The sequence below is a fragment of the Pristiophorus japonicus genome, chromosome 20 (genome assembly GCF_044704955.1).
Source record: "Pristiophorus japonicus isolate sPriJap1 chromosome 20, sPriJap1.hap1, whole genome shotgun sequence".
Lineage (NCBI taxonomy): Eukaryota > Metazoa > Chordata > Chondrichthyes > Pristiophoridae > Pristiophorus > Pristiophorus japonicus.
The window spans coordinates 96,884,202-96,906,259 of NC_091996.1; the positions used below are offsets into that span (position 1 = coordinate 96,884,202).

The following is a 22,058-nucleotide window of genomic DNA, read 5'->3' on the forward strand; positions in this document are numbered from 1 at the left end:
GGGAGAGTGCGCCGTGTGAGAGAGGGAGAGTGTGGCGTGTGAGCGAGGGAGAGAGGGAGAATGCGGCGTGTGAGCGAGGGAGAGTGCGCCGTGTGAGAGAGGGAGAGTGCGGCGTGTGAGCGAGGGAGAGTGCGGCGTGTGAGCGAAGGAGAGTGTGGCGTGTGAGCGAGGGAGAGAGGGAGAATGCGGCGTGTGAGAGAGGGAGAGTGCGCCGTGTGAGAGAGGGAGAGTGCGCCGTGTAAGCGAGGGAGAGTGCGCCGTGTGAGAGAGGGAGAGTGCGCCGTGTAAGCGAGGGAGAGTGCGGCGTGTGAGCGAGAGGGAGAGTGCGGCGTGTGAGCGAGGGAGAGTGCGGCGTGTGAGCGAGAGGGAGAGTGCGGCGTGTGAGCGAGGGAGAGTGCGGCGTGTGAGCGAGGGAGAGTGCGGCGTGTGAGCGAGAGGGAGAGTGCGGCGTGTGAGCGAGAGGGAGAGTGCGGCGTGTGAGCGAGGGAGAGTGCGGCGTGTGAGCGAAGGAGAGTGTGGCGTGTGAGCGAAGGAGAGTGTGGCGTGTGAGAGAGGGAGAGTGCGGCGTGTGAGCGTGTGAGAGAGGGAGAGTGCGGCGTGTGAGCGAGAGGGAGAGTGCGGCGTGTGAGAGAGGGAGAGTGCGGCGTGTGAGCGTGTGAGAGAGGGAGAGTGCGGCGTGTGAGCGTGTGAGAGAGGGAGAGTGCGGCGTGTGAGCGAGGGAGAGTGCGCCGTGTAAGCGTGTGAGCGAGGGAGAGTGCGGCGTGTGAGCGAGAGGGAGAGTGCGGCGTGTGAGAGAGGGAGAGTGCGGCGTGTGAGCGTGTGAGCGAGGGAGAGTGCGGCGTGTGAGCGAGAGGGAGAGTGCGGCGTGTGAGAGAGGGAGAGTGCCTGTCACACTATCCGGTCGCCTCCAAAGAGCTTTCCAGCCAATGAAGATACAGGGACGGGCGAGACTATGGAAGTGCCTGTGAACAAGGATGGGAAGTTTGAAAGCTGTTGTCAGAGGCTGTACTTTTCCCTTTGTACTGTAGGGTTGGGAGGAGTGCTGTCGCCCAAGCAGATCACACAACTCTCCAGGCTGCTGAGCTTGCACCACAACACCTCCGACCGACCGGCACCAACCATGGACGAGCTCCTCACCTACCTCAGGGACATCCAGCAGAACGGGTTCGTACAAGACTCTCGCTCTGGCTCTCTCTGGCTCTGTCGCTCTCTCTGGCTCTGTCGCTCTCTCTGGCTCTGTCGCTCTCCCTGGCTCTGTCGCTCTCCCTGGCTCTGTCGCTCTCCCTGGCTCTGTCGCTCTCCCTGGCTCTGTCGCTCTCCCTGGCTCTGTCGCTCTCCCTGGCTCTGTCGCTCTCCCTGGCTCTGTCGCTCTCCCTGGCTCTGTCGCTCTCCCTGGCTCTGTCGCTCTCCCTGGCTCTGTCGCTCTCCCTGGCTCTGTCGCTCTCCCTGGCTCTGTCGCTCTCCCTGGCTCTGTCGCTCTCCCTGGCTCTGTCGCTCTCCCTGGCTCTGTCGCTCTCCCTGGCTCTGTCGCTCTCCCTGGCTCTGTCGCTCTCCCTGGCTCTGTCGCTCTCCCTGGCTCTGTCGCTCTCCCTGGCTCTGTCGCTCTCCCTGGCTCTGTCGCTCTCCCTGGCTCTGTCGCTCTCCCTGGCTCTGTCGCTCTCCCTGGCTCTGTCGCTCTCCCTGGCTCTGTCGCTCTCCCTGGCTCTGTCGCTCTCCCTGGCTCTGTCGCTCTCCCTGGCTCTGTCGCTCTCCCTGGCTCTGTCGCTCTCCCTGGCTCTCGCGCCACGAAGACGTTCGCTCTTACACTTCCCGACCTTTTGGCAATCTGCAGGTTTTAAAATATGGTATCGGCAAACCACTGGATTAAGCACATGAGACATGGGAGTCCGCCATTCAATAATGACCTCAACTCCACTTTCCCGCCTGATCCTCATATCCCTTGATTCCCCGAGAGTCCAAAAATCTATCGAATATACTCAACGACTGAGCCTCCACAGCCCTCTGGGGCAGAGAATTCCAAAGATTCACCACCCTCTGAGTGAAGAAATTCCTCCTCATCTCAGTCCTAAATGGCCGCCCCCTTATCCTGAGACTGTGACCCCTGGTTCTAGACTCCCCAGCCCGGGGGAAACACCCTCCCTGCATCTACCCTGTCAAGCCCTGTAAGAATGGTGTATGTTTCAATGAGATCACCTCTCATTCTTCTAAACTGGAGAGAATGTCGGCCCATTGAGCAGGAGAGTGAGCACTGCTCAGGGTGGCCCAGGGCGGGCTGCACCGTCTAACCGTCCCTTGTGTTTCCCTTCACAGGCCTGAGGGACCTGAGGGTCCGGCTGCCTCAGCTCGGAGAAGCCTGGATCAGAAGCTAAACCAGATGGCGAGGCGAGAGGTGAGCGGCCCGCGGGGGTTTGATACGGGGCCAGGGGAGCGGGCGGGCGCTGGGGGAGCGAGCCTTCGCAACACTCGACACGCGAGGAGCACTTGCGGCTAATGGCACAGTTGCATTTAAAGGTTGATTCCGGAGATGAGGGGGTTGACTTATGAGGAAAGGTTGAGCAGGTTGAGCCTCTACTCATTGGAATTCAGAAGAATGAGAGGTGATCTTATCGAAACGTATAAGATTATGAGGGGGCTTGACAAGGTGGATGCAGAGAGGATGTTTCCACTGATGGGGGAGACTAGAACTGGAGGGCATGGTCTTAGAATAAGGGGCCGCCCATTTAAAACTGAGGAGGAATTTCTTCTCTCTGAGGGTTGTAAATCTGTGGAATTCGCTGCCTCAGAGAGCTGTGGAAGCTGGGACATTGAATAAATTTAAGACAGAAATAGACAGTTTCTTAACCGAAAAGGGGTTATGGGGAGCGGGTGGGGAAGTGGAGCTGAGTCCATGATCGGATCAGCCATGATCGTATTAAATGGCGGAGCAGGCTCGAGGGGCCGAATGGCCGACTCCTGCTCCTATTTCTTATGTTCCTATGACCAGAGGGTCTTTACCGTTTCCAAGGCCTGGACATCACCCACCGTGTGAGGAGGCACTGTAATCTCACGGGGGGGAGGCGAAAAACCCCACGGCCAATGAGGGGGAAATTACTCCGGGGAAGACTCCCGTCCCGTTCCCTCGGGCGACACCGAGCACGTGGGCCGAGGGGTGTCTATAAGGATACTTGCCCTCCGTACTCCAAACACGATTTGTACCTTGTGCTGTGGACTGGCACGCACTGGGAGCAAGGCTGAGACGCAGCCTCATTTCACCCTCAGACAGCTGAGGGGGCTTACACCCCACAGTACTGGGCTGCATTCAGTACCCAGGTCCCAGAGGCAAGATAGCATCTCCAGCTCCTGGGTGACCCAGTCCCCCGCTGCACTGTTCTGGTACAATGCAACGCTTATCCAGTGCTTCCAGAGGGTTGTGTATATATTATATACATATATATACCTGTATGTCTGTGTGTGTGTGTGTGTATATTTATATGTGTATATATGTATATATATACTGTGTGTGTGTGTGTGTGTGTATATTTATATGTGTATATATGTATATATATACTGTGTGTGTGTGTATATTTATATGTGTATATAGTATATATATATATTTGTGTGTGTGTGTGTACACACACAACATATATATATATATAATACACCATCATCAGAGGCGATCCCTCGAAGCGAGGATGACTTGTTTCCACGCCAAAAAAGGATGAGTTCACTACATCCTGAAGGGTGGAAGATGCCTGTGGGTGGATTGTTTTAACGTGTGGTGACCGTTGCACACCAGCCACCACACGGGCTTGACAGAGCGAGGTCTTGGTCCAGTGGCAAGGGTTAACCAGGACGACTGGAGACCTGCTCTGATGCACGGACCTAGTGCGCTCACATATCGCAGTGTGGGCCGGGCCCGTGCTGCCCCTGGCCCTGAACTCACGCCTCCCCTGGGCCCTGATCACATCCCTCCACAGTCTCTCTCCGCTCCTTCGCCCCGACCTCGCCTCTCCGCCACCTCTTCAATTCGGGTTTAGGACTGGGACATTGGGTCCTTCATCGAAACATCTGTGGACCCATGTGGATGCAAGCCATCCTCGTTTGAAGGACCGCCTATGATAATACATATATTATATATATATGATGTGTGTGTGTGTGTATATACATACATACATAGCAGTTGATGACATAGAATGAGGCCATTTGGCCCATTCTGTCCACGCCGGCCGATAAACAACTACCCAGCCGAATCCCACTTGCCTGTTCCCACCGCCCTTTCAGGCAGCGCGTTCCCGATCACAACAACTCGCTGCGTAAACACATTCTCCCCATCTCCCCCTCTGGTTCCATCGCCGATTATCGTCAATCTGTGTCCCTCTGGTTACCCACCCTTCCACCAATGGAAACAGCTTCTCTTCATCTACTCTATCGAAACCCTTCATCATTTTGAACACCTCTATCAAATCCCCCTCTTAACCTTCTGTGTTCATCACAGAAATTTACAGCACGGAAGGAGGCCATTCGGCCCATCGTGTCTGCGCCGGCCGACAAAGAGCTACCCAGCCTAGTCCCACTTTCCAGCTCTGGGTCCGTAGCCCTGCAGGTTACGGCACTTCAGGTGCACATCCAGGTACTTTTTAAATGTGAGGGTTTCTGCCTCTACCACCCTTTCAGGCCGTGAGTTCCAGACCCCCACCACCCTCTGGTTGGAGACATTTCCCCTCAAATCCCATCTAAAACCCCCCCCCCCCAGTTACTTTAAATCTATGGTTGTTGACCCCTCTGCTAAAGGAAATAGACCCTTTTTATCCAGGTCCCATATAATTTTATACACCTCAATCAAGTCTCCTCTGTTCCAAAGAAAACAACCCCAGTCTATCCAATCTTTCCTCACAGCTAAAATTCTCCAGTCCCGGCAACATCCTGGTAAATCTCCTCTGTACCCTCTCCAGTGCAACATCCTGGTAAATCTCCTCTGTACCCTCTCCAGTGCAACATCCTGGTAAATCTCCTCTGTACCCTATCCAGTGCAACATCCTGTTAAATCTCCTCTGTACCCTCTCCAGTGCAACATCCTGGTAAATCTCCTCTGTACCCTCTCCAGTGCAACATCCTGGTAAATCTCCTCTGCACCCTCTCTAGTGCAACATCCTGGTAAATCTCCTCTGCACCCTCTCTAGTGCAACATCCTGGTAAATCTCATCTGTACCCTCTCCAGTGCAACATCCTGGTAAATCTCCTCTGTACCCTCTCCAGTGCAACATCCTGGTAAATCTCCAATGTACCCTCTCTAGTGCAACATCCTGGTAAATCTCCTCTGTACCCTCTCTAGTGCAACATCCTGGTAAATCTCCTCTGTACCCTCTCCAGTGCAACATCCTGGTAAATCTCCTCTGCACCCTCTCTAGTGCAACATCCTGGTAAATCTCCTCTGTACCCTCTCCAGTGCAACATCCTGGTAAATCTCCAATGTACCCTCTCTAGTGCAACATCCTGGTAAATCTCCTCTGTACCCTCTCTAGTGCAACATCCTGGTAAATCTCCTCTGTACCCTCTCCAGTGCAACATCCTGGTAAATCTCCTCTGCACCCTCTCTAGTGCAACATCCTGGTAAATCTCCTCTGTACCCTCTCTAGTGCAACATCCTGGTAAATCTCCTCTGCACCCTCTCTAGTGCAACATCCTGGTAAATCTCCTCTGTACCCTCTCTAGTGCAACATCCTGGTAAATCTCCTCTGTACCCTCTCCAGTGCAATCACATCCTTCCTGTAATGTGGTGACCAGATCTGCACGCAGTACTCCAGCTGTGGCCTAACCAGTGTTTTATACAGGCCAAGCGTAACCTCCCTGCTCTTGTATTCCGTGCCTCGGCTAATAAAGGAAAGTTGTTGTTGTTGAATATGAGGAGGGTTGTTTAACTCACTCGATGTTCCAGGGAATTTATACATCAGATGGCTTCGAATTTCGCTCCGGTAAAAGGTTTTGCTGTTCTGTGGAGAGAGAAAGAGTCAGGAGGGTGCAGGTTAATATCTGTTTGATGCTGCAGGCCCGAGGGGCAGTATGGCCTACTCCTGCTCCTAGTTTTCGTAACGTACCCGCCGTTTTCCTTTTCAGGACCCATCTGGCCAGAGACGGGTGCCGGTGAGCAAGCCGGGGGCGGAGAAGAGCTCATACGCTGGCAAACCCGGCAAGAAAGCCGCCCAGCCCGCCCCGCCTGGCAACAGAGGATCCAAGTCGTCTATCTGGCGATGAGTAGGTGTGAAGCCAGTCGGCGCACCGGGGGAACAATTGCACCGACTAGTCCCGCTGTGACGGTGCGGGGGGGGGGGGTGGGGGGCGGGGGGTGTGTGCAGGGTTAACCCGTGCTGAGTCGCGGATTTTTGAACCGAGATTTTCTCTGCGCTGCTCAATTTGCAACGGGCCAGAAGGGTGGAGCGATGCTGGCCTGTGGCACGTGGCCCTTTGGTCCCTTCCTGGCCCAGTGTGGTGGGGCCAAGATATCGCTCTGGGCCTGCCGTAACCGTGCCATATAAAATGACACGGGCGTTTCACGGGCCAGAGAGCCCGACTATAACTGGGTACTGAACTGACCGAGGGCGGGAAACATTCGCACTACAGTGCGAGGCACGTTGAGGGGAGCGCCGTCTAACCAGCGCTACATCCAAACCCGGGAATGTTCCAATTTTGATACTCGTCGCCCCACATTTTTTTAAAAAGATAAATTTCTCCAGCACGAGCCATTTGAATTTTCAGGCCTTTGATTGAACCGCAAGGGGTGACGAGAGATTGAGCTCATCAAAGGTCACTCGCCCCAGTAATCGTCCCGCTCCCAGAGAACCCGGCTCCCACTCCAGTCATCACCTCTCCCATCGCAGCATGTACTCGAGGGCCAAGCTCAGTGTGTTTAGATTAAACTCCAATACTTGGTCTGGCAGATTATTGCGAGAGAAATGTTCCCCACTATTTATTTCCTCCCCCCCCCCCCCCCCCCCCATATTTCCATTCAGCCTAATCTTGTTTTCCTGATTATATTTTGAGGACAAGAGTCTGGATTTACATGGCCTGTACCATTTAATAATTCATCTCCTTGTGAGTTGTCCCAGACAAACTTCATTCTTCCCTCAACCGTCGCACTCCCACTGATCCGTTCTTTTCTCCCATTCTCCGTGTCTCTCTCTCTCTCTCTCCTTTCTGTCTCTCCCTCTCCTTTCTGTCTCTCTCCCTCTCCTTTCTGTCTCTCCCTCTCCTTTCTGTCTCTCCCTCTCCTTTCTGTCTCTCCCTCTCCTTTCTGTCTCTCTCTCTCCTTTCTGTCTCTCTCTCCTTTCTGTCTCTCTCTCCTTTCTGTCTCTCTCTCCTTTCTGTCTCTCTCCTTTCTGTCTCTCTCTCTCCTTTCTGTCTCTCTCTCTCCTTTCTGTCTCTCCCTCTCCTTTCTGTCTCTCCCTCTCCTTTCTGTCTCTCCCTCTCCTTTCTGTCTGTCTCTCTCTCTCCTTTGTGTCTCTCTCTCTCCTTTGTGTCTCTCTCTCTCCTTTCTGTCTCTCTCTCTCCTTTCTGTCTCTCTCTCTCCTTTCTGTCTCTCTCTCTCCTTTCTGTCTCTCTCTCTCCTTTCTGGCTCTCTTTCTCCCTCTCTCCCTGCATCATTCTCTCTCTCTCTGTCTCTCACATTCTGTCTCTCTCTCTCTCTCGCTCTGTCGATCTTTCCATGACTGCCACCAATCCTTGCTGTCGTGCCCGCTGGCATGTGACCTAACACTGCTGTGAGCTGTACACGTGTGCCCTGGAGAGGGCAGTCTGGCCCCAATACCCAGGCCTTGTCCACATTTACCTCGCGGGCACAGAGCGAACTGTCCCCAAACTGGTGTCCGCATCCACGCCCATTGCCCTGACTCGAGCCAATACACTTGCCTGTTCATTCCTGTGACAACGACGTCTCCTCATTTAGAAACGTACTTAGCGGGGGCAGGGGCTGCCACAGTCCTGCCTGCGCATAGTAAAAATGAAAGCATTACCGCAGACAGATAGCTTCCCACGTCGGTAGCAGCTTATTTATTTTTGTAATAGATTATTTTTCTACGATTGCGTCTTCACGTGCAGTTTCAGATAATGGTGCTCGATATTTATCGGTATTACAGCCCCCAGATGGGCAAGCGTGCTGAGATACACTCTGAGCTGCATTCCCGAGTCGGGGGATTTCCAAACACATTCCCAGTTGGTTTTTTCTTCGAGCTGTTCCCCTCTCCCAGGCTCCACGGCGGCAGAACTCTCTCCCACCGTCCAATCAACCGTCGTCGTCGGTGGTGGGGTTTAATTTAATTGGTTTCTCGTAGTTGACCAGCGCGCTGGTCATGTGCTCCAGTGCACCGCACATTTGAATTTTCAGGCATTCAGACCACAAGGGAGGGATGAGCAATTTGGCTCATTGAAGGTCACTCGCCCCAATAATCACCTCTCCCCTCGACCCCCCTCCCACCCCGAACCCCCTCCCGCCTCAGTAATCCCTCTCCCATCGACCCCCCTCCCCCTCCCACCCCAGTAATCCCTCTCCCATCGACCCCCCTCCCCCTCCCACCCCAGTAATCCCTCTCCCATCGACCCCCTCCCACCCCAGTAATCCCTCTCCCATCGACCCCCCTCCCCCTCCCACCCCAGTAATCCCTCTCCCATCGATCCCCCTCCCACCCCAGTAATCCCTCTCCCATCGACCCCCCTCCCCCTCCCACCCCAGTAATCCCTCTCCCATCGACCCCCCCTCCCACCCCGAACCCCCTCCCACCCCAGTAATCCCTCTCCTCTCGAACCCCCTTCCACCCCGAACCCCCTCCCACCCCAGTAATCCCTCTCCCATCGATCCCCCTCCCACCCCGAACCCCCTCCCGCCCCAGTAATCCCTCTCCCATCGATCCCCCTCCCACCCCGAACCCCCTCCCGCCCCAGTAATCCCTCTCCTCTCGAACCCCCTCTCACCCCAGTAATTGCCTCTCCCCTCGAACCCCCTCCCACTCCATCGCCTCTCCCCTCGAACCTCCTCCCACCCCAGTAATCGCCTCTCCCCTCGAACCCCCTCCCACTCCATCACCTCTCCATCGAATCCCCTCCCACCCAGCAATCGCCTCTCCCCTCGAACCCCCTCTCCCCTCGAATCCCCTCCCACTCCATCGCCTCTCCCCTCGAACCCCCTCCCACCCCAGTAATCCCTCTCCTCTCGAACCCCCTCCCACCCCAGTAATCGCCTCTCCCCTCGAACACCCTCCCGTCCCAGTAATCGCCTCTCCCCTCGAACCCCCTCCCACTCCATCGCCTCTCCCCTCGAACCTCCTCCCACCCCAGTAATTGCCTCTCCCCTCGAACCCCCTCCCACTCCATCGCCTCTCCCCTCGAACCTCCTCCCACTCCAGTAATCGCCTCTCCCCTCGAACTCCCTCCCAATCCATCGCCTCTCCCCTCGAACCCCCTCCCACCCCGAACACCCTCCCACCCCAGTAATCGCCTCTCCCCTCGAACCACCTCCCTCTCCATCGCCTCTCCCCTCGAACCCCCTCCCACTCCATCGCCTCTCCCCTCGTACCCCCTCCCACCCCAGTAATCGCCTCTCCCCTCGAACCCCCTCCCACTCCAGTAATCGCCTCTCCCCTCGAACCCCCTCCCACTCCAGTAATCGCCTCTGCCCTCGAACCTCCTCCCTCTCCATCGCCTCTCCCCTTGAAACCCCTCCCTCTCCATTGCCTCTCCCCTCGAACCCCCTCCCACTCCATCGCCTCTCACCTCGAATCCCCTCCCTCTCCATCGCCTCTCCCCTCGTACCCCCTCCCACCCCAGTAATCGCCTCTCCCCTCGAACCCCCTCCCACTCCAGTAATCGCCTCTCCCCTCGAACCCCCTCCCACTCCAGTAATCGCCTCTGCCCTCGAACCTCCTCCCTCTCCATCGCATCTCCCCTCAAACCCCCTCCCACTCCATCGTCTCTCCCACCGAACCCCCTCCCACCCCACTCCATCGCCTCTCCCCTCGAACCCCCTCCCACTCCATCGCCTCTCCCCTCGAACCCCCTCCCACTCCATCGCCTCTCCTCTCGAACCCCCTCCCATTCCAGTAATTGCCTCTCCCCTCGAACCCCCTCCCACTCCATCTCCTCTCCCCTCGAACCCCCTCCCTCTCCATCGCCTCTCCTCTCGAACCCCCTCCCACTCCACTCCATCGTCTCTCCCCTCGAACCCCCTCCCACTCCACTCCATCGTCTTTCCCCTCGATCCTCCTCCCACTCCACTCCATCGCCTCTCCCCTCAAACCCCCTCCCACTCCACTCCATCGCCTCTCCCCTCAAACCCCTCCCACTCCAGTAATCGCCTCTCCCCTCGAACCCCCTCCCTCTCCATTGCGCCTCCCCTCGAACCCCCTCCTACTCCATCGCCTCTCCTCTCGAACCCCCTCCCACTCCAGTAATCGCCTCTCCCCTCGAACTCCCTCCCACCCCAGTTATCGCCTCTCCCCTCAAACCCCCTCCCACTCCACTCCATCGCCTCTCCCCTCAAACCCCTCCCACTCCAGTAATCGCCTCTCTCCTCGAACCCCCTCCCTCTCCATTGCGCCTCCCCTCGAACCCCCTCCTACTCCATCGCCTCTCCTCTCGAACCCCCTCCCACCCCAGTAATCGCCTCTCCCCTCGAACTCCCTCCCACCCCAGTTATCGCCTCTCCTCTCGAACCACCTCCCACCCCAGTTATCGCCTCTCCTCTCGAACCACCTCCCACCCCAGTAATCGCCTCTCCCCTTGAACCCCCTCCCACCCCAGTCATCGCCTCTCCTCTCGAACCCCCTCCCACTCCAGTAATCGCCTCTCCTCTCGAACCCCCTCCCACCCCAGTAATCGCCTCTCCCCTCGAACTCCCTCCCACCCCAGTTATCGCCTCTCCTCTCGAACTCCCTCCCACCCCAGTTATCGCCTCTCCTCTCGAACCACCTTCCACCCCAGTAATCGCCTCTCCTCTCGAACCACCTCCCACCCCAGTAATCGCCTCTCCCCTTGAACCTCCTCCCACCCCAGTCATCGCCTCTCCTCTCGAACCCCCTCCCACTCCAGTAATCGCCTCTCCCCTTGAACCCCCTCCCACTCCAGTAATCGCCTCTCCTCTCGAACTCCCTCCCACCCCAGTAATCGCCTCTCCCCTCGAACCCCCTCCCACTCCAGTAATCGCCTCTCCTCTCGAACTCCCTCCCACCCCAGTTATCGCCTCTCCTCTCGAACCCCCTCCCACCCCAGTCATCGCCTCTCCTCTCGAACCCCCTCCCACTCCAGTAATCGCCTCTCCCCTCGAACCCCCTCCCACTCCAGTAATCGCCTCTCCTCTCGAACTCCCTCCCACCCCAGTAATCGCCTCTCCCCTCGAACCCCCTCCCACCCCAGTCATCGCCTCTCCTCTCGAACCCCCTCCCACTCCAGTAATCGCCTCTCCCCTCGAACTCCCTCCCACCCCTGTTATCGCCTCTCCTCTCGAACCCCCTTCCACCCCAGTAATCGCCTCTCCCCTCGAACTCCCTCCCACTCCAGTTATCGCCTCTCCTCTCGAACTCCCTCCCACCCCAGTAATCGCCTCTCCCCTCGAACTCCCTCCCACCCCAGTTATCGCCTCTCCTCTCGAACTCCCTCCCACCCCAGTAATCGCCTCTCCCCTCGAACTCCCTCCCACTCCAGTTATCGCCTCTCCTCTCGAACTCCCTCCCACCCCAGTAATCGCCTCTCCCCTCGAACTCCCTCCCACCCCAGTTATCGCCTCTCCTCTCGAACCCCCTCCCACCCCAGTCATCGCCTCTCCTCTCGAACCCCCTCCCACTCCAGTAATCGCCTCTCCCCTCGAACCCCCTCCCACCCTATCGCCTCTCCCTTCGAACCCCCTCCCACTCCAGTAATCGCCTCTCTCCTCGAACCCCCTCCCACTCCATCGCCTCTCCCCTCGAACCCCCTCCCACTCCAGTAATCGCCTCTCTCCTCGAACCCCCTCCCACTCCATCGCCTCTCCCCTCGAACCCCCTCCCACTCCAGTAATCACCTCCCCCATCGCAGCATGCTGCGGGAGAGTTAATGTATTCGAAGGTTGCGCTCAGTGGGAGTCCTGTGACGGAGCACCTGTCAGGTACGACACTGTTTCCCAGCACACTTGGGTACCTGGGCGTCTCCAGTAAATGGTATCACACGTCGCACATCAACCTAGTGTGCATCGAACATCTTTTAATCCCTGTGGTGCTTTACCGCCTGCAGCCATCCTCCATATCATTCTACCTTGTGTATCTTCCCCTCCCCTCCCCGGTAATTGGAGTTTTACAGTTGCTTAGCCCGCCTTTGTCCCTATCAGGAATCCAAGACAAGTTGGGCTTGAATGATTCAGTCGCATGCACATTGAAAAGTCGCTCCGCTTGACTCCTCTAAGTTTCCAATATTTAAATTTTAAAAAAATCTTTTGAAAGAGGTGTTTGTTCCGACCCCCTCGCCTCCTGACCCCGCTGGGCTAAGCTGAACCATTGAGGGGCTGATGACCCACCAGTGCGGGTCAGACCTGCGATCCAGCAACTGAAGTGATACGGCTGGTTTAAGGTGAAGGGGGAGGTGCTGGGCTCAAACAATGAACTCTTGTACCGGCCGGCTGTCAAAGCTCGCCCTGCGCTGGAGATCGACCGCCAACGGCTTGGTCCACAAAGAGCGGAATGCTCTCTTATGATTTTAGGGGGCGAGGGATTGCAAGGGTCCCAAGTTCCAAAGCCACCTGTTGACCCTGTGCCCGCCTCCGGAAACTCTCCCGTTCCTGCAGCCCAATTTAGAAACAGCAACCGAGACGATCACTAAATTCTACTCCACTCCCCTCGTAGCCCCTCCCCCAGTCTCCTGGTTACCTCCCGCCATTGAGGAGGCTGTGAGCAAGATGCACATTCACCCAGCTCTCCCCCACCCCTCCTCTGCAGCCCTCCTGTTGAAAAATCACTGGTTTAATCCAACCCCGTCTTGTCTGGGAGGGGATTCGATAGACGTACCTGAGATATATTAAATATGTCTCCGCGAACTGTTCTAAAGAAGCCCCAGCGTCTTTTTCTATGCAGTGTTCCAGACAAATACCTCCAGGGTGATGAGCTCTCCAACACCCTGCTCTATATAATACTGTATGTAAGCACTTAATATATCCACGGGCTTAGTGTGACGGCACAACTTTATCCCCCTCATCCCAGTTGATTTTTCTATCTCACTCGCTTTGTACTGTACCTCCTTCCGAATTCTTACTTGACTGTTTATGTTTGTATGTGTGTATATTTTTACAAACTTAAATACCTTATTTTAATACAGATTTTATATAATAAACCTTATGGAACCTTTTTTAAAAAATAAAATTTTTTAATGTGTGTACTACAAATTTAAATGTTTTGTTTGGCTGGGTGTCTCTGTTTCGTGATACTCCACTTGTTTCAGGACATCAGAACATAAATAGGAGCAGGAGTCGGCCATTTGACCCCTCGAGCCTGCTCCGCCATTTAATACGATCATGGCTGATCTGATCATGGACTCAGCTCCACTTCCCTCCTCGACTCCCTTATCGTTCAAAAATCTGTCTACTTCCACCTTCAATGACCCAGCCTCCACAGCTCTCTGGGGCAGAGAATTGCACAGATTCACCACCCTCTGAGAACACAGGAACAGGAGGAGGCCATTCAGCCCCTCGAGCCTGTTCCGCCATTAGTGAAATCGGGGCTCCATCCACCTGCCTTTGCCCCATGTCTCTTTGGGTAACAGAAAGCTTATCAATCTCCGATTTTAAAATTAGCAATTGGCCTAGGATCAATTGCCGTTTGCGGAAGAGAGTTCCAAACTTTGACCACCCTGTGTGTGTAAAAGTGTTCCCTAATTTCAACCCTGTACGGCCTGGCTATGACCTCTAGGCCAAGACTCCTAACCAGCAGACAGTAGGGTAGACAGAGAGAAAATCTCAGTTCCCCCTAACATCCTGAGAGCTTGAATCAAATCACCCCTTAATCTCAATTGCAGGCAGGGGAACGAAGGGGCTATTAATTCCACAAAGCCTATTTAAGGTTTAGAATTGCTACAGATCACACGGGATTTACAGGTTTGAGCTGAATGGGAAAGTACAAGGTGGCGTGTTCTGCCTGTGAGCCCTGATGTTATCCGTCTCACACCAAAAACAAAAGCATTCAACGCTTCCACAACCCTGCTCTCACACCGAGTGTGTCGAGCGATGCTGGGACTGAAGATTTGGGGTTTGAGGCCCACACCAAGCCTTGAAGCCACAGGGCTGGATTTTCAGCTTTGCTGATTTCGGGGCAGTAAAGTTTGCACCTCAAAATTGGGCGGCTGGGCCCTGAGTGTGGGGCGGGGCGCTAGGGGAGGGTTACACACCTCTCTGGGCACTAGGGGAGGGTTACACACCTCTCTGGGCACTAGGGGAGGGTTACACCTCTCTGGGCACTAGGGGAGGGTTACACCTCTCTGGGCACTAGGGGAGGGGTTACACACCTCTCTGGGCACTAGGGGAGGGTTACACACCTCTCTGGGCACTAGGGGAGGGTTACACACCTCTCTGGGCACTAGGGGAGGGTTACACACCTCTGGGCACTAGGGGAGGGTTACACATCTCTCTGGGCACTAGGGGAGGGTTACACACCTCTCTGGGCACTAGGGGAGGGTTACACACCTCTGGGCACTAGGGGAGGGGTCACACACCTCTCGGGGCACTAGGGGAGGGTTACACACCTCTCTGGGCACTAGGGGAGGGTTACACATCTCTCTCAGGCACTAGGGGAGGGGTTACACACCTCTCTGGGCACTAGGGGAGGGTTACACCTCTCTGGGCACTAGGGGAGGGTTACACATCTCAGGCACTAGGGGAGGGTTACACATCTCAGGCACTAGGGGAGGGTTACACACCTCTCTGGGCACTAGGGGAGGGGTCACACCTCTCTGGGCACTAGGGGAGGGTTACACCTCTCTGGGCAATAGGGGAGGGTTACACCTCTCTGGGCACTAGGGGAGGGTTACACCTCTCTGGGCACTAGGGGAGGGTTACACACCTCTCTGGGCACTAGGGGAGGGTTACACCTCTCTGGGCACTAGGGGAGGGTTACACACCTCTCTGGGCACTAGGGGAGGGTTACACACCTCTCTGGGCACTAGGGGAAGGTTACACACCTCTTTGGGCACTAGGGGAGGGTTACACCTCTCTGGGCACTAGGGGAGGGTTACACCTCTCTGGGCACTAGGGGACGGTTACACCTCTCTGGGCACTAGGGGAGGGTTACACATCTCTCTCAGGCACTAGGGGAAGGTTACACACCTCTCTGGGCACTAGGGGAGGGTTACACATCTCTCTCAGGCACTAGGGGAGGGTTACACACCTCTCTGGGCACTAGGGGAGGGGTTACACACCTCTCTGGGCACTAGGGGAGGGTTACACCTCTCTGGGCACTAGGGGAAGGTCACACACCTCTCTGGGCACTAGGGGAGGGGTTACACACCTCTCTGGGCACTAGGGGAGGGGTTACACACCTCTCTGGGCACTAGGGGAGGGGTTACACACCTCTCTGGGCACTAGGGGAGGGTTACACCTCTCTGGGCACTAGGGGAGGGGTCACACACCTCTCTGGGCACTAGGGGAGGGGTCACACACCTCTGGGCACTAGGGGAGGAGTCACACACCTCTCTGGGCACTAGGGGAGGGGTGACACACCTCTCTGGGCACTAGGGGAGGGGTCACACACCTCTCTGGGCACTAGGGGAGGGGTCACACACCTCTCTGGGCACTAGGGGAGGGGTCACACACCTGTCTGGGCACTAGGGGAGGGGTCACACACCTCTCTGGGCACTAGGGGAGGGGTCACACACCTCTCTGGGCACTAGGGGAGGGGTCACACACCTCTCTGGGCACTAGGGGAGGGGTCACACACCTCTCTGGGCACTAGGGGAGGGTTACACATCTCTCTCGAGGCGCTAGGCCGGCAGAGCATGGGGAAAATCCCGAGCTAAAGATCCGGCCTGGGGAGAAATAAAACCCACCCAAAACCGTTCCCAATACACGGCCCCCGCCACCACGACTTAAATCGGCAACAAAAAAACAATCGCACTTCGCCGAGGTGGCCGTTACTAACCTCACTGCGGCCGGTACAGGTCGGGCCGAGCCGCCTTCACAGGCGGCCGCTGTGGGGCGTGGTGCGGGGCGTGAGTCCAACAGCCGGTGTGGCAACCCCCCGGCAAAACCCGCCCCGAAACCCCTCCCCCTCGCGGGGCGCTGAAGCCTGGCCGCCCGCCCACAAGCTGAGGCACACATCACCGGGAACTCGGCCCCGTGGTCCATGCTGACACTCCAGGGATTTATTTTTTGCTTTGTTTACTCTGGGTGTGGGGGTCGCGGGCCAGGCCGGCATTTATTGCCCAGCGCTACTTGCCCTGCGACCCGCTGCAGTCCTTGGGCTGATGGGAAAGAGAGACGTGCGTTTATATCGTGCGTTTCAGGACGTCCCAGAGCGCTTTACAACCAATGAAGGGCTTCTTGAAATATAAGTCACTGTCGTAATGTAGGAAACGCGGCAAACATATTTGCGCACAGCAAGCTCCCACAAACGGCAATAAAATAGGTGTTGGTTGAGGGGTAAATATTGGCCGGGACAACTTTGAATACTGGCCATGTTTTTCTTACGTTCACCTGAGGGAGCAGACGGGGCCTCGGCTTAATGTCTCATCCAAACAACGGCCCCTCAGACAGTGCATCGCTCCCTCAGTACTGCCCCTCCGACAGTGCATCGCTCCCTCAGTACTGCCCCTCCGACAGTGCGCCACTCCCTCAGTACTGTCCCTCCGACAGTGCGGCGCTCCCTCAGTACTGCCCCTCCGACAGTGCATCGCTCCCTCAGTACTGCCCCTCCGACAGTGTGGCGCTCCCTCAGTACTGCCCCTCCGACAGTGCGGCGCTCCCTCAGTACTGCCCCTCCGACAGTGCGGGGCTCCCTCAGTCCTGCACTGGGAGTGTCGGCCTGAATTCTGTGCTCAAATCACTGGAGTGGGACCCACGACCTGACACTGAAGTCATCCAAAACTTGGCTGCCCCATGTCCTAACTCGCACCGAGTCCCGCCCACCCATCACCCCCTGTGCTCGCTGCCCCATGTCCTAACTCGCACCGAGTCCCACTCACCCATCACCCGCTGTGCTCGCTGTCCCCTGTCCTAACTCGCACCGAGTCCCGCTCACCCATCACCCCCTGTGCTCGCTGCCCTGTGTCCTAACTCGCAACGAGTCCCGCTCACCCATCACCCACTGTGCTCGCTGCCCCGTGTCCTAACTCACAACCAGTCCCACTCACCCATCACCCACTGTGCTCACTGCCCCGTGTCCTAACTCACACCCAGTCCCACTCACCCATCACCCCCTGTGCTCACTGCCCCGTGTCCTAACTCACACCCAGTCCCGCTCACCCATCACCCCCTGTGCTCACTGCCCCGTGTCCTAACTTGCACCGAGTCCCATTCACCCATCACCCCCTGTGCTCGCTGCCCCGTGTCCTAACTTGCACCGAGTCCCATTCACCCATCACCCCCTGTGCTCGCTGCCCCGTGTCCTAACTCGCACCGAGTCCCGCTCACCCATCACCCCCTGTGCTCACTGCCCCGTGTCCTAACTCGCACCGAGTCCCACTCACCCATCACCCACTGTGCTCACTGACCTACATTGGCTCCCGGTTAAGCAGCGCCTCAATTTCACAATTCTCATCCTTGTTTACAAATCCCTCCATGGCCCTCGCCCCTCCCTATCTCTGTAATCTCCATGCTCACAACCCCCCGAGATCTCTGCGCTCCTCTAATTCTGCCCCCCTGAGCTTCTCTTGGTGGCCTAAGCTCTGGAATTCACTCCCCAACCCTCTCTGCCTCTCTTTCCTCCTTTAAGACGCTCCTTAAAACTCTGATAACTCCCTCTCCGGACTCCTGCTCGGTTCCAATGAAGCCCAACACAAGCTCGAGGAACAGCACCTCATCTTTTGTTTCGGCACTTTACAGCCTTCTGGACTCAACATCGAGTTCAACAATTTCAGACCAGAATCTCTGCCCATCTTTGGCCCCCCCCTCCCGCCCCCATCTTATGTTTTTTTTCTCTTTGTCTCCAATGGCAGCTGGTCATTACTCTGCCATTCACACCCGATCTAGATTAACCGTTCTCTAATTTCTGTCATTACCATCTCAATTCGGCCCATCATCCCTTTTGTCTCTCTAATCTCTCCTGCCTTCCACCCGATCACAGACCTTCCCTTTTTTGTTCTTTCCTCCCCTCCCCCTCTCCGTGCTTCTTAAGAATGTGTTCTTTACGGCCAAGGGACGTTGACCCGAAACGTTAACTCTGTTTTTGTCTCCACAGATGCCGCCTGACCCGGTGAGATTTCCAGCCATTTCTGTTTTTATTCCTTAAAACCCAGCTTTCGGTCACCTGCCCTAATCTTTCCTTCGGTGGTTCGGTGGCAGATTATTTAGTCTCTTAACACTTCCTGTGAAGCACCCTGGGATGTTTCACCACGTTAAGTTCAGGAGAAATGTTTTCACTCCGAGGGAGGTGAACCTGTGGAATTCTCTACCACAGAAGGCTGTGGAGGCCAAGTCATTGAATATATTTAAGAGGGAGACAGATAGATTTCTGGACACAAAAGGTATCAAGGGGTATGGGGAGAAAGCGGGAATATGGTGTTGAGATAGAGGATCAGCCATGATCATATTGCATGGCCTGCTGCTTCTATTTTCTATGTTTCTATGTAAACGCATTATAAAACTAAGTTGTTATTGGGCACGGCTGAAACCTTGGGACAAGGGCCATGAGCGGGCAGTGAGGTTACGGGCCTTTCGAACTGAATCTACCTCCATTGACTATTTGAGACATTCGCCAGGCTATGAGCTGCCCGTACATAGTTCAGAGAGGCCTTTGACTTGGGAAATAGGGAAAAAAAAAATCTGAAACTAAGAGATTACTTGCTTAGCCCTGCAGTATATTCAGCCCGTACTGAGTTTGGGAATTAATATCCGGTCGTCCATTCCGTAATGAAATGGATTTCAATCCTTTTTATTTTCAGATAATGATGGTGTTGTGTCTGTAAGCACTCCAGTAATGACTCCACGCGGTAAGGTATTGCCCTTGAACTGTTGTGACCTTAGTCCATTTATTGCAGCTCCTGAATGAGGGAACAGTAAGGTGAGCTCTCTTTTATACCTGGTTACCTGCAGTGTGCAGGTGACCCCTAGGTCTGCACCAGTTGCACCCTCTGGTGGTACAGGCATAGTGTATACAGTGTGAGGGTACATTCAGTAGTCTTGTATAACTGTACGTTGAGCGTACAGGGAGTATACTTATATTATACATACACAACAGATGGAGCTCTCTTCTACTGTCAAGGGACGGGGAACTCTGTGTTGGACATCTTCGCAGCGAGGCCGACCCGAGGTTTGTAGACCTGCCTTTCTCGAAATGAGCCCACCTTCAATTCTAAACGTGATGTTGTACAAGGGTAGCCTTGGAGTGTTGCACTGAGACAGTGTAATCTCCACCTGCCCCCCCCTCCGATTTACGGTTCTGCAAGACACCAACCCAAATCAGGCCCCGGTGTCTTGTGATCCTTGGAGCTTCTAAAATTCATTCAGGGGATGTGGGCGTCGCTGGCCAGGCCAGCATTTATTGCCCATCCCTAATCGCCCCTCGAGGAGGTGGTGGTGAGCCGCCGCCTTGAACCGCTGCAGTCCGTGTGGTGAAGGTGCTCCCACAGTGCTGTTCGGGAGGGAGTTCCAGGATTGTGACCCAGCGACGATGAAGGAACGGCCGATATATTTCCAAGTCGGGATGGTGTGTGACTGGGAGGGGAAGGAACGACGTGTATTTATATAGCGCCTTTAACGTAGTGGAATGTTCCAAGGTGCTTCACAGGAGTGTTATGATACAAAACATTTGACACCGAGCCACATAAGGAGAGATTAGGGCAGGTGACCAAAAGCTGGGTTATAGAGGTCGGTTTTAAGGAGCGTCTTGAAGGAGGAGAGAGAGGCGGAGAGATTTAGGGAGTGAGTTCCAGAGCTTGGAGCCCAGGCAACAGAAGGCACGGCCACCGATGGTGGAGCGATTATAATCAGGGATGCTCAGGAGGGCAGAATTAGAGGAGCGCAGACATCTCGGGGGGGCGGGGAGGGGGGTTGTGGGGCTGGAGGAGATTACAGAGATAGGGAGGGGCGAGGGCCATGGAGGGATTTGTAAACAAGGAATTAGAATTTTGAAACTGAGGCGTTGCTTACCCCGAAGCTAATGTAGGTCAGCGAGCACAGCGGGTGATGGGTGAGCGGGACTGGGTGCGAGTTCGGACACGGGGCAGTGAGCACAGCGGGTGATGGGTGAGCGGGACTGGGTGCGAGTTAGGACACGGGGCAGTAAGCACAGGGGGTGATGGGTGAGCGGGACTGGGTGCGAGTTCGGACACGGGGCAGTGAGCACAGGGGGTGATGGGTGAGCGGGACTGGATGCGAGTTAGGACACGGGGCAGTGAGCACAGGGGGTGATGGGTGAGCGGGACTCGGTGCGAGTTAGGACACGGGGCAGCGAGCACAGGGGGTGATGGGTGAGCGGGACTCGGTGCGAGTTAGGACACGGGGCAGCGAGCACAGGGGGTGATGGGTGAGTGGGACTGGGTGCGAGTTAGGACACGGGGCAGCGAGCACAGGGGGTGATGGGTGAGCGGGACTCGGTGCGAGTTAGGACACGTGGCAGCGAGCACAGGGGGTGATGGGTGAGTGGGACTGGGTGCGAGTTAGGACACGGGGCAGTGAGCACAGGGGGTGATGGGTGAGCGGGACTGGGTGCGAGTTAGGACACGGGGCAGCGAGCACAGGGGGTGATGGGTGAGCGGGACTCGGTGCGAGTTAGGACACGGGGCAGCGAGCACAGGGGGTGATGGGTGAGTGGGACTCGGTGCGAGTTAGGACACGGGGCAGCGAGCACAGGGGGTGATGGGTGAGCGGGACACGGTGCGAGTTAGGACACGGGGCAGTGAGCACAGGGGGTGATGGGTGAGTGGGACTGGGTGCGAGTTAGGACACAGGGCAGTGAGCACAGGGGGTGATGGGTGAGTGGGACTCGGTGCGAGTTAGGACACGGGGCAGTGAGCACAGGGGGTGATGGGTGAGCGGGACTGGGTGCGAGTTAGGACACGGGGCAGTCGAGTTTTGGATCACCTCTAGTTTACGTCGGGTAGAACGTGGGACGCCAGCCAGGGGTGTGTTGGAATAGTCAAGTCTGGAGGTAAAGGGGCATGGATGAGGGTTTCCGCAGCGGATGAGCTGAGGCAAGGGCAGAGACGGGCGATGTTATGGAGATGGAAATAGGAAAGAAAGAACTTGCATTTATATAGCATCTATCACGACCTCAGGATGTCCCAAAGCGCTTTACAGCCAATGAAGTACTTTTGGAGTGCAGTCACTGTTGCAATGTAGGAAACGCGGCAGGCAATTTGCGCACAGCAAGCTCCCACACACAGCAATGTGATAATGACCAGATCACCTGTTTCAGTGCATTCCCACTGATGACACTCCTCCTCCTGTATGACCCAGAGTAATACCCACCCTCCTGTATGGTTCAGAGTAATACCCACCCTCCTGTATGGCCCAGAGTAATATCACCCTCCTGTATGGCCCAGTGTAATACCCACCCTCCTGTATGGCCCAGAGTAATACCCCCCCTCCTGTATGGTTCAGAGTAATACCCACCCTCCTGTATGGCCCAGAGTAATATCACCCTCCTGTATGGCCCAGTGTAATACCCACCCTCCTGTATGGCCCAGAGTAATACCCACCCTCCTGTATGGCTCAGAGTAATACCCACCCTCCTGTATGGCCCAGAGTAATACCCATCCTCCTGTATGGCCCAGAGTAATACCCGCCCTCCTGTATGGTCCAGAGTAATACCCGCCCTCCTGTATGGCTCAGAGACATGGACCATGTACAGTAGACACCTCAAGTCGCTGGAGAAATACCACCAAAGATGTCTCCGCAAAATCCTGCAAATCCCCTGGGAGGACAGACG

The 22,058-nt window shown here is 56.0% G+C and overlaps 2 protein-coding genes across 3 annotated transcripts in view; both read left to right on the forward strand.

Moving 5' to 3' along the window:
* cntrob (centrobin, centrosomal BRCA2 interacting protein) overlaps nt 1-8,673 on the forward strand; it is a 54,893-nt gene extending 46,220 nt beyond the window's left edge. For both annotated transcript variants that reach the window (XM_070863231.1, XM_070863232.1), the window contains exons 18-20: nt 1,029-1,164; nt 2,311-2,389; nt 6,094-8,673. In XM_070863231.1, the coding sequence (XP_070719332.1) occupies nt 1,029-1,164; nt 2,311-2,389; nt 6,094-6,231 (353 nt within the window). In that variant the 3' untranslated portion in view covers nt 6,232-8,673. The remainder of the gene's footprint in view (nt 1-1,028; nt 1,165-2,310; nt 2,390-6,093) is intronic.
* A 10,404-nt stretch (nt 8,674-19,077) lies between these two features.
* The window catches only part of LOC139232728 (retinal guanylyl cyclase 1-like), a 77,286-nt gene continuing 74,305 nt past the window's right edge, over nt 19,078-22,058 (forward strand). The window contains 1 exon segment of the mRNA XM_070863235.1: nt 19,078-19,190. The gene's annotated coding sequence lies outside the window, so the exon portion shown is untranslated.